Genomic DNA, 12,092 nt, shown 5'->3' with positions numbered 1-12,092 from the left:
CATTTAAAAAATGAGAAAGAGTAGTTACCTTTAAATTACTACAAAGATTTTAAATAATACACATGTAAGGTCTCCGATAATGTGTGACACACTTTCTTGTGTGCATAGAATTGTAGGTATATTGTACACTAGATATGGTTTCTTCCATGGAGAGTGTCCTCCAATAGGGGTTTTTATCTTTATCTAAGTAGCTTTTAACACATAACATAATATTACATGTGTGAGCTATATATGTAAAAATAAAGAATTAGAGTAGAAGTAAAATTTCCTATTTTGTGGTCATAGAAGACCTTCAGGGAAAGTTTAATGTAGAAAATAATCTTAAAAGTAAAATATGATCGGGTTTACACTTCAAATTGGGAGGAGCTGATCAAGTAGAGCAAAGAATGTCATTAACAATATTCAGCACTGCGGTGCCAGTGTCTGCAGCAGTAGCAGGGCACAGCTGTGGTGTCAAAAGGTAGGCTGTAGAGTACACTTATCACCTAACGGTAGCCTGGTAGATAATCGCGGTGTTCTGTACTTAGGTCTCTCGGCGTACACCCACGTGGAGCTTCCGTATTACTCCAAGTTTATTCTTATTGCTGCGTACCTTGCCTCCTATAACCCGGCCAGAACTGACAGGAGGTTCTTCCTTAAGGTAACAGTAGCTTCTTACTCTTATGAAAATCCCAGGAGTACAGTTGGTCTTGCAGGTTCAAACATATGAGCTTCAAAAATATTGTATGTGTACTAAACATGTAAAGACATTTTTATAGTCATTATTCCATAAATAATATATTAATGATTTTTAGAGCATTTAAATTATGTTAGGTAATCTAAGATGATCCAAAGATCAGAGTATATTATACAACTATCATACATATTTTTGAATGAGGAACTTGAATATCCATGGAGTTTGGTATTGTCTGTGTGGTCCTTAGTCCTCTGTGGATACAAGGAATGACTGCTTTGAAGTTTCTCCGTAAACTTCTGCAGGACACAGATTACGATCACCAAGTACACAGTTAGGACCTGTTTGCTAAGGGCCCTACACACACAGTCTAACCTTGGGAGAAAGTAGCTGCTTTACAGAAGACAGGAAATTGGGAATAAATTGTTAGTCCAAAACCTTTCCACTTTTTCTTTTCCATTTTCATGTGTGGTGTATGAGCGTCTTAATGTTTGTGTGCACATGTGTGTGGGCAGGGTGAGCATGCCTGTGTGTGACATGCATGTGGAGTTTGGTGTTGGAAATCATCTCGGGTCTCTCCATCGAGTCCTGAGCTCTCCAGTCTGGCATCGCTGTCTCTTTCCAAGGCTGGGATTACAGGCAGGCTGCCACACTCATCTGCATTTATATAAGCTCTGGGTGTTTGAACTCCAGCACTCAGGGAGAATACTTAGTAATCAGGTTTTGTTGCTGTTGTTTTGTTGTTTTCTTCTGTTACTAGTCTGTGAGGGGCAAGGACAACCCCATTCTGGCTACTGAGTCTTGAGTGCGCAAATGTTCTCAGCCAGTGTATAATCCATGAATTACTATCATCTGATTAAGTGACAAATATACATTTGTTTATCTTTAGAAGTAGTTCTGTTTTTGTATCGTGAATATGTAGTTTTAAGGTCAGTGTAACAAATTCTTTTAAGAATTATCACTATTGTCTATTGTATTTTATAATCTTTATGTGCAAAAGTCTGCTTCCAGTCTAAGTCTACCCTAAAACATATCATAATAAGTAAAATAACATTTCTAAAAGTGATATTTAGATATATAAAAGATATATAATTAACATTTTTGTATGGCATCTTTTCAACAAATTACCCTTTCTAATCGAAGCTTCTTAATCTAAAAATTTATTTTCCTTAATTGCAGCATCATGGGAAAATCAAGAAAACCAACTTTCTAAAGAAACATGAGAAGGTATTTATATTTTAAATTCCCTTAACTTTTGAATTTAGGGAAACATGATTTAGGATAATTAAGGAAATGGATGAATATGTAATAATTATATTTGCATATGAGAACTTTTTCTCTCAGTAGTGTTACCTTTTAATGTAATAATGTTTTGTTAAGTGCACTGTTCGAAAGCAAACTGGAAGAAGTGGGAGCCAGAGATAAAACTGAGTTGACCGAGTTTTTAATAACTTACTTAATGAAAAAGCTCTCCCTGTACTGTTCAGTTAAACACAGTGGATTAAACTCTTTTACCTTCTTCTTTTCCACTCTCAAATACCTACAAAAATTCTGTTGATGAAATAAAAATAAGAAACCCATAAACACTTAAGCAGGAAAGAGATTTCTGCAATGAAACTTGGAGGTGCTTCTATAGAACTCTGGGTCTTGACCCCGTATGTCAATAGTAAAAGATTTCTAAACATTCAAGAGCCAACTTAAAGTCAAGCATGCTTGACCTGAGGGGTCATTGCCATCACGTGAAGCACACATGTTTGTTGTGAGTCACCGTGTTTTTACTACGCATATGAAGTTTCCTACTCTTAAAATTATAATAGCTTAATTAAAGGAAATAAAAATCTTTACTCTTTTTTATCATTATTTCTCAGCATGTAAGTATCAAGTTAGTTTATTTTTGGGTCGTTTCATTTTAAAATACTTGATTTTCAGAATTACTGTTTGACGTGCTTGTTTGAGTTAAATGAAGTTTAGATTAGGCATAGGACAGAATTTCAAGCAATCTTTGCAAATACCTTAAGCCTACTTCTGCCATTCCATCTGATGTGTGTTGGCAAAGTGATATTCTCAGCACTGATTTGTATAAAATCAAAATATTGATCAACTTTGTAGAACATTGAAGCTCCTCTACTCTTGCTTCGAAAGATTTAGTTACTTACGTAAACAAATATCTCATTAGTATACAAATTAACTTGTCTCTAGTAAATGGCAAGATTTCAGCAAAGAATGGTTTTAAAATAAGTTTATTTATGGCTTGTGTACCTTTTTATATATTTAATCCCAGTACTCACAAGGCAGAGGCAGGCAGATTCTTTGAGTCCAAGGCCAGCCTGGTCTACAGAGTGAGTTCCAGGCCAGCGAGGGCTGCAGAGTGAGACCCTGTCTGTCTTTTGTGAGGAAAGGGATCACAGGTGGGAACCCTTATGAGATTTCACAGAATAGGTCATTAAGCAGATGGAAGGACAGAAGTTCTGGAGAATCACTGAGTACTTTTAAAGTAGGTTAGTGGTCCAGGTTAAAAATCAGTGGATTTAGAAGGTAGACAGCCCCAGCTACGTGGTGTGCCCAAACTGCTCCTGACTTTCAGCTGAATGTGGAGGACTTTGGACTAGAGTCCACACTCTTAATGCTATGAATTGTTTTCAATCTTAAAAACAAGTCAGTATACACTTCTCAATTACTGGTGTTTTCAGGACTTTAAGAAGCAAAAACTAACTTTACTATCTTTTGCCTTTCACTGTTATTGCTATAAAAAGGTCTGTTCCCTTTTCTTTTTTGATGTCTGTATTCTCTACTGTTCATCAGTTTGCTCCCTTTGTTATTGTTATAGCTGTGCTGGAGTGTATCTGGGGTTAAATTTCTTTTTATCTTGAGTTAGTTTTGCTTCTGACCATTAACTTTTCGCTTGTTGCCACTTCTCCCTTTATCTGTCTTCTTAAGACACTACGTAGATACATTAGACATTATTGTCCTTTTCAAAGCCGTCTGCATTCTTCGTTTCCTTTGGTCTTTGAATACTTTATCCTAAGGGTAATTTTTTCAGTCCATCTTTTCTTCGGTTTTGAAGAAATGCAATTATTCCCCCACCTCTTCATAGTTTATACCATGATCCAATTCTAGGCCTACACCAGAGCCTTCAATTCTACTCCCTACTCTCTTGAACTCATAGGCAGGCGATAGAATGTATGAATATTTTTACAGATAAGTTACAAAGTGGCAAAGGGGTAAATGGTGCAAAAAGAGACTTGAATACTAACAAGAGTGACATAGTTCCTGTCTTCACTGATGCGGTGCAGACATCAACAGTGAGACATTTACACGCCTGCACATGTCCTGCTGCCACCCTGTGCCTGTGCTCCTGTAAGCAGTAACAGTGAAAGTCACTGAGTCAACACAATTACAGGTGTAAAGGAAGCTAGATAGGAAGAGAGGACCTGCAGGTGTGGGAGGGTGTGAAAATGATTAACATGCATTAACTGTGTATTAAAATGTCATAACAAAACCCATTATTTTGTATAGTTAGTGGGTGCCAATAAACACAGCAAAAACATAAATCATGCCGGGTGGTGGTAGCACACGCCTTTAATCCCAGCACTCGGGAGGCAGAGGCAGACGAATCTCTGTGAGTTCGAGGCCAGCCTGGTCTACAAGAGCTAGTGCCAGGACAGGAACCAAAAAGCTACGGAGAAACCCTGTCTCGAAAATTAAAAAAAAAAACAAAAACCATAAATCATGATATTGGGCAATGTTAAATTTGTTAGTATATTACTACTAGGAATTGATAGTGTAGAAGACATATGGTATGGTAGAAAGAGTTTCATCCTCTCTTCCCTTTACAGACAAGCAATCACCTCCTTGGACCCAAGCCGTTTCCCCTGGACAGGCTGTTAGCGATACTGTATAGCATCGTGGACAGCAGAGTGGCTCCGACCGCAAATATCTTCTCCCAGGTAGGCCTCATCCTGGGCTCTTCAACTGGACAGTGAATATTGTTGTTAGTAAGTACGGTTGGCCCCTTCGTGTGGCCTGGTTTGGGGTTCACAGATTCAACCAGCTACAGTCAGAAAAAAGAAGACAGTGACTTGTTTGTATACTGAGCATGTGCAGGCCCTTCCTTGTTCTGACTCAGTACACAATGTAGTGTAATATCTGATCCTTGCATTGACACTAAGTTATGTTTGATAAGGAATAGAGAAGAGACTTAGAGTATCCTGAAGATGGGTTCATTGTATGTACGTACATACTATTTCATACATGGGACTTGCGTGTCCTCAGCTTCGACAACTATGGGGTTTTTCAGCCAAGCCTCCTGAGGATGCTGAGGGGCAGCTGTATTGAGAATTCCAAACCCAGACCCCTTGGGGGTAACACAGAATTTACAAGTATAACTAATGTCAAAAGCAATTTAATGTTTCTCGTTCTTTTTCTGTTTTTAGTAAAGTAATTTTAAAAAATCACTGCTGATTAAACAAGCATCTGATTAAATTGATGAGTTATAATATGTAAGCATTGGTTTAATGAAAACATTATAAGTGTGTATGAAAGTGTTCTATAATATCTTTATTTCTCATAAGTATACTTTTCAGGCTGATATGCCCTTTTTGTTATTTGGTCTGTTCTCCAGAATTAACTAAACTTTTAGTATTTCACCAGGTGGCAGAATAAACCCAGAAGTAGAAGTTGAGGATTTTGGTTTTGGGAACTAGTTATAGTGTCTTTTTTTCTTTTTTCCATTGAAGTTTAAAGAAAATTCTATAAGTATTGCTGGGTCCAGGGGTAGGTTGATCCCGAATTTCCTGAGAAACCGCCACACTGCTTTCCAAAGTGGTTGCACAAGTTTGCATTCCCACCAGCAATGGATGAGTGTATCCCTTCCTCCACAACCTCTCCAGCAAAGGCTATCATTGGTGATTTTTATTTTAGCCATTCTGACAGGTGTAAGATGGTATCTTAAAGTTGTCTTGATTTGCATTTCCCTCATCGCTAAGGAAGTTGAGCATGACCTTAAGTGTCTTTTGGCCATTTGAGAATTGTTTTTGGTCCTACTGCACGTACTGGCTTTGTGGGAGCCTAGGCAGTTTGGATGCTCACCTTACTAGACCTGGAAGGAGGTGGGGGGTCCTTGGACTTCCCACAGGGCAGGGAACCCTGATTGCTCTTTGGGCTGACGAGGGAGGGGGACTTGATTGAGGGAAGGGGAGGGAAATGGGAGGTGGTGGCGGGGAAGAGACAGAAATCTTTAATAAATAAATAAAAAGAAAAGAAAATTCCATAAGTATAGTCATACTAGATCTTAAATGATTCAGAAAGACTTGGCATGTATCAGGAATAGAAAAGGCAAAATGATGTAACTAGGTCTCAGAGTAGTCATAGCCGAGATGCGGTGGTCAGTTTGTTTTATGGCTGGTAATGTGTAAATAATTATTTACATCAAAGTTACTTCCCTATGAATTTGATCTCAGAATGGATGTCACACTTTGGAACCTGTGATGATGGCTTTTAATTCATTAAAGAATCTTAAAGTTCCATCGCGATAAAGTCGGCATTTATAGACAGTTTGCATGTATAGTGCGTGTGCAGTAGGAGAAAGGTGTTCTAGCCAGTTATGTGCTGTGGACATTATCAGGTGCTGATAATTTTAAAAGGCTTGAGTCAGTGCCTTCCTGCTTGATATTCTGTGGAGACGAGGTCTTGCTGTGCCGTCTGCACCCCAATCCTGTTGTCTTTTCCTGAGTGCCACACACACGTCCTGGTGCCACACACACGTCCTGGTGTCTGCCACACACACGTCCTGGTGCCACACACACGTCCTGGTGCCACACACACGTCCTGGTGTCTGCCACACACACGTCCTGGTGCCACACACACGTCCTGGTGTCTGCCACACACACGTCCTGGTGCCACACACACGTCCTGGTGCCACACACACGTCCTGGTGCCACACACACGTCCTGGTGCCACACACACGTCCTGGTGCCACACACACGTCCTGGTGCCACACACACGTCCTGGTGCCACACACACGTCCTGGTGCCACACACACGTCCTGGTGCCACACACACGTCCTGGTGCCACACACACGTCCTGGTGCCACACACACGTCCTGGTGCCACACACACGTCCTGGTGCCACACACGTCCTGGTGCCACACACACGTCCTGGTGCCACATACACGTCCTGGTTTAGAACTTGTTTAGAAATAGACTCCTCAAGATTTTTACTATCTAAGGAAAAATCAAATAGTTACAGTTAGAGGTCTCTGATACAAGATTTATCAACTTTCCTGGGTTTTGACAGTGCTAACCAGTGCACACCAGTCTTTGTGTGTGCGTTACTGGGACTAATACAATTTGAAACAGCCTGGCCCAAGGTCTGTCTTAGGACAGCTGTGAACACTAGAGGGCAGTGTTGCCTCATTGCAGCTTCACGTTGCAGTAGGAAACCAGCTTTAACTTAGCATTGCCGCTGATACTTGGAAAAAAAAGCAATTTAAAATTTTTTCCACATTTGATTTGTTTGAGTGAAGGCAGAATGACTTGAAGATATTTAGTATGTGCTGTGTGCACTCATGCGTGTGAATACCCTTTCATGTAAAGTAAGTATGATTGGTAAGGAATGAGGTTGCTTGTCTATATGAAACGATACTACTTTTCGTTTTTTTTTTTTATCTTCAAGATTTGTCTTATAGTAAGATGCTATTTTGTAGCTTGGTTTAATAAAAAGTTCATATAACAATTGATCATTTATGGTATATACATTTAAAGTTATCACAAAAATTATTTTTATTTTATTTCATTTAAATTATTTCTATATTGAAACTATAAATATAACGTCTTAAGGGAGATATTTTTTAGATCTGAGGAAAATTCATAATTGATGATCTGAGAATAAGTTACTGTCTTGGGTATTCTGGGTCCACTCACTGATGCTTTCGTGTCTAGATGAGCAGACAGTAGTAGCAGCCCCTGAACGTCTTAGAATAGTTTAGCTAGACTGAACTTTAAGAACATTTTAGACATTAGTCACACCTAATTTTTATCCTTATATAACTTTAATCCTTGTCATGAGTCTGTTTTAAAGTTTTCTCTAAGGTCTGTGGGCTTTCCCCTGGTGAATGCTGTGTTTTCTTATATTCTCCTTCTCTCTGCTACACGAGTGCATGCGCGCGCGTGCGTGCCTGCAGCCTCCCACAGCAAACACGTAAAGTCTACAGGCATCACCTTCACATTGTGAATTGATGAGATGGGACCTTTGGAACCACCTTTAAAGATAAAATATGCTTATCTTTTTTCCAGAAGCATATTAAATCCACATTATGATTCTTTAATGTGTTTATTTTCTGCCCCTTGTTTGAGGAAAAATGATGAACTTGTTTGAAAAATTTTGAATACTTTGTTTTTTAAAGCAGGATTCAAGTACGCGTTTGTCACGTGTCCCAGTTACTTTAAAATATTAAGCCATGTTGCATTGTTTTTTCCACAAAGGACAGCATTGCTAGTTTATTTCTGAAATTATTGGTACCAAGCTGTAAGGTGATTTTGGAGAGGAAATTTTTTAAGAAGTAGAGACATTGAATTGTACATGCTTACATAATTTTAGAAAAAAATTAAAGGAACTTATTGTGATGCTTTCATGTAATTGTTTAACATGACAATTATTTCATCATTGTAAAGATTTGCTAGGAATAAATAGCAAGTAACTGTTGAAAGGTAAGGAAGCAAACATAATCCTTATGAAACGGTTGTATTTTCAGTTATGTGCAATTTCTGGGTGATTTCATATTTAGTTATACAGAATTTAATAAAAATATTTAAAATCCCCTGTACATTTATTTTACTTATGTGGAATATTAATGAAAACATTTTGGAGCATAAGTTACTCTACAAATTTTATTTCTTAAAATAGATGTTTCTACTTTCTCTGTTTTTAATTGACATTATCCTATATAATAAAATATACTTGAATTTATTTGCTTTTTTATTAAAAGCTTAATCTTTTCTCTCACATGTTAGATTAATTGTATGTAAATAGCCTTAAGATTTCTTCTCATCTGACTTGTTTTATTAGCTAGGTAGGAGCTCAGGAAGCAGAGTGGTGTTTTCCTTTTTATCAGCAGCGTATGTGAAGCAGATGCTCCCTCCTCTGCTCACCGTAACTGCGAGGGAGGACTCCGCTGCTTAGAGGAGCTAGCGTGTTGTTTTACTAAATCCAGAGGTTTGACATTTTCCTTCAAAGACAGATAGACACCCATTGTATTTACTTCGCTTTCCGTTTTTTAGAGATGGGAGTTGTTTAATACGTTTTCCAGTCCTGAAGCATGTAAAGTTTATTTTAATTGAATTAGATTTCAAAGTCAGTACTTTCCTCTGCTTGTAACTGAATTTTGTTTGTTTAAAATTCTCTCTCACAGATATTTGTGTCAGCTACACTTCACTGTGTCGTATAAGCAATAAAGAGGAAATACGTGTGTCTGTGGCTTCCACAGCCTTGTATGTGTCTAGTGGCAACAGTCGTTTTTATCTGAGAGCACAGTGGAGCCGAAGGGTGTGGCCCTGCACCTGCGTGCTCTGTGGGGCTCACGCACTGAGGTGAATTTGGGACTGAATTTCTCCTCTGACTTCAGTAATCCTCCATACTTGTAACTTAGACTTAGGAGTCTCCAGGAGGTGAAGATCTGCTGGGTTTGTCCTCTGACATGCCCTGAATTCAGTGCTGGGGGCATGACCGAGGACTGTGGTAGAGCTACATTTTGGTAATTCTCTTTTAAATTTAATTATCTAACAAATTCTGTTGATACTCGGAGCTTTTAAATTATATGTAATAAATTATAGACAATATAGAAATACAAACAGTATGTTTTTCATGGTCTATTATGCACTTGATAGCTTTCCTTACAAAGCTGCATTGCTGTTTAACATAGCTCAGAATAACATTTAGACCCTCGACCTCATTGGCAATGTTTCAGATGTCTTTAAACTTACCAGAAGCTCTTTGACCAAATAATTGACTTTTTATAAGTAATTTACTTTCCCTGAAAAATTAATTTATAGATTATATGGTGGGCCTTAGAATATTTCTACAAATAAATACATTTATTAAATGCTGGTCAGGTGACACTAGGAATAATTGATTAAAAGGCTGTCTAATACATATATTGGTTATATGAAATATGACCTTATACTTATAAACTGTAACATCCTAAAGTCTTGCTGTCAGATAGTCATATAAATTGTTTTGGGTGAGGGCACTATCTATTTAGACTCTAAGTGGAACTTGTCTTGAGGAAGTGATTCTGTTTGGTACTGGACGACTGTACACCTCTCTTTGTCGGTGCCACTTCACCCGACTCGTGCAGTATTCCACGTCTCAGGAATACCTCACTCAGGTGCTCGATGCTATTCACGTGAATTTACGTAAATCGCAAAAAATCTAAACGCTAACATTTCCTAATCTTACTATATCCCCCCCACCCCGAGCCCCAGTTGATTTGTGTGGCATTCCACTTCATACAAGGTAATGGAGAGGCTTAGCAACTGCCCACTTTGCTGATGAATAGGTCAGCAGGGATGCTTTTTGAAAGAGGGTGGCTCTTCTGCCTCCACTGGGGTAGCAGTGATTGGAAGGGTGGAGCTGCTGTATGATTTCCGCTAGAGAGATGCTAATGGTGTTCTTACCATCATGCAGCTGGGCAGGAACGAGGCCGCTTTTCTTGTCTTCATTTGTAAAAGAACCACACTTTTCCACTCTTCTTTCACATTCCTTCAGCATAACCACCTTAACCTTTGTGGATGCGGCTGTCTGACTCAAGGTGTTTTTACTGATCCCTAGAAAAGTAGAGCCATTGCTCAGGGGTATCATGTAAAATGCTGCCTAAGGGAAGAGAAGCATCGCATAAATTATACTCTCTAACCGTTGGTGCCTTGTTTCTTGTAAGTGATATTTTATAACCACTTCGTTCCAAACATAGTATTACCTCTGATAAATATGCCAAATATGTACCCATTATTTTTATCTGGTGGGGGATGTATGCAACAAAAATAGATTTTTTGATCATGGTAGATTTTTGGCCGAAAACATAAAGTTTGTATGGGTATTTTCTTGTAAATGCATATTTAAGAGATTCCACACTATTGCTATAGTGACTGTATAGGCAAATCTACATTAGAACTAGTTACTGGTGATAATCTCTGCTGTGGAAATGTGCCCTACATTGTAAAGTACTTGTAAACGTGTGATTGAAGAATTGGTGCTGCTTAAGGGAGTCTCTCGTGACAGCTCAGTATACTGCTCATTGGCGTTCTCTCTTTGGAGGCTGCACCCGGCATGTGTAGCCGACCGCACGTGCTCATAGACACGGGACTGCAGCAGACCGTCCTTTCCCCTGGAGGTGTCTCACCTTCAGACAGTTGGCATGTTGATAGCAAGTTGAGTTCTTAGAATGGTAGGTTCTTATTGTTCAGAATAAGAAAGAGGACTTCTCCAGAATTGTCTTAAATATTCCCTGGTGTTAAATGCGGCTTGCACATTGATGGTGTACGGACTATGTATTTATACCCTTATCTTCTTATATGCCTGCATCTCAAGTTCTCCATCCAGTATGATGGCTGAATTTGAATTGATCTGAATATCACAAATATACCTTATACTGGTATAACAAATCGGATCGTTCCCTAAAGCTTTTCTGTGAAGTTTCAGCCTTAAATCTTAAAACTAGTCATAAAAATAACCACATTTGCACGTTAAAAAAATAAAGTAAAACTAGTAATCTCTTTACCGTCTGCCTACTAAGTGTGTTGTGTGTGTGTTAACGTGACACACAGCTAGGAAAAAAATTAATATGATGTTTCTAGATATTACTTTAGCAGATGGAGAAATAACTTTTGAGGTTTTTTATCCTATTTAATTGACCATATGCAATATGCCTTTTCTGCTAAATATTAAATATACGTTATTCTTTTTACCACAGTTACCATTGTTTTGGGTCATTGGCTTCATCAGATCTTAGCCCTACACCAGCTCCTCTCTGGGCTCTTTGTCTCGAGGCTCTTTCTAATAAAGGCACCAGTTTGGTCTTTTTTTCTTCTTTTTCTTTTCTTTTTAATGAGTTACATTATCTGACAAACCAACTCTCCATTGGATGGCCTTTCGTGTAAGGCCCTGCTCAGTGTAACCCAGGATTTGCCACTTTGTTTCTCCTCCATCCTTGTCACTGTGAACTGTTTCTGAAGTCACACTGACTTCCCTCGCCTTTGTCTTGCTGCATATACTGTTGTCACTGCTGATGCCTCGTGGTCTGTCTCCTTACTTTGGGACATCTCAGTAAGTCCACACTTAGCCCCTTCTCTAGAATCAGATACCCGTGTTCATTCAGATCGTTAAAAGAACAGTCACCTCCCACTTAACTGCTGCCATTTCGTGTGTA

The 12,092-nt window shown here is 38.7% G+C and overlaps 1 protein-coding gene across 1 annotated transcript in view; it reads left to right on the top strand.

Annotated features, from left to right (window-relative positions):
• Positions 1-12,092, top strand: part of Orc5 (origin recognition complex subunit 5) — a 53,317-nt gene that overhangs the window by 26,118 nt on the left and 15,107 nt on the right. Inside the window, exons 10-12 of the mRNA XM_075956107.1 lie at positions 528-640; positions 1,853-1,900; positions 4,510-4,620. Coding sequence (XP_075812222.1) covers positions 528-640; positions 1,853-1,900; positions 4,510-4,620 — 272 coding nt within the window. The remainder of the gene's footprint in view (positions 1-527; positions 641-1,852; positions 1,901-4,509; positions 4,621-12,092) is intronic.

The sequence above is a fragment of the Microtus pennsylvanicus genome, chromosome 22 (assembly GCF_037038515.1).
Source record: "Microtus pennsylvanicus isolate mMicPen1 chromosome 22, mMicPen1.hap1, whole genome shotgun sequence".
Classification (NCBI taxonomy): Eukaryota; Metazoa; Chordata; class Mammalia; order Rodentia; family Cricetidae; genus Microtus; species Microtus pennsylvanicus.
This window is presented reverse-complemented; position numbering and strand designations above follow the sequence as displayed.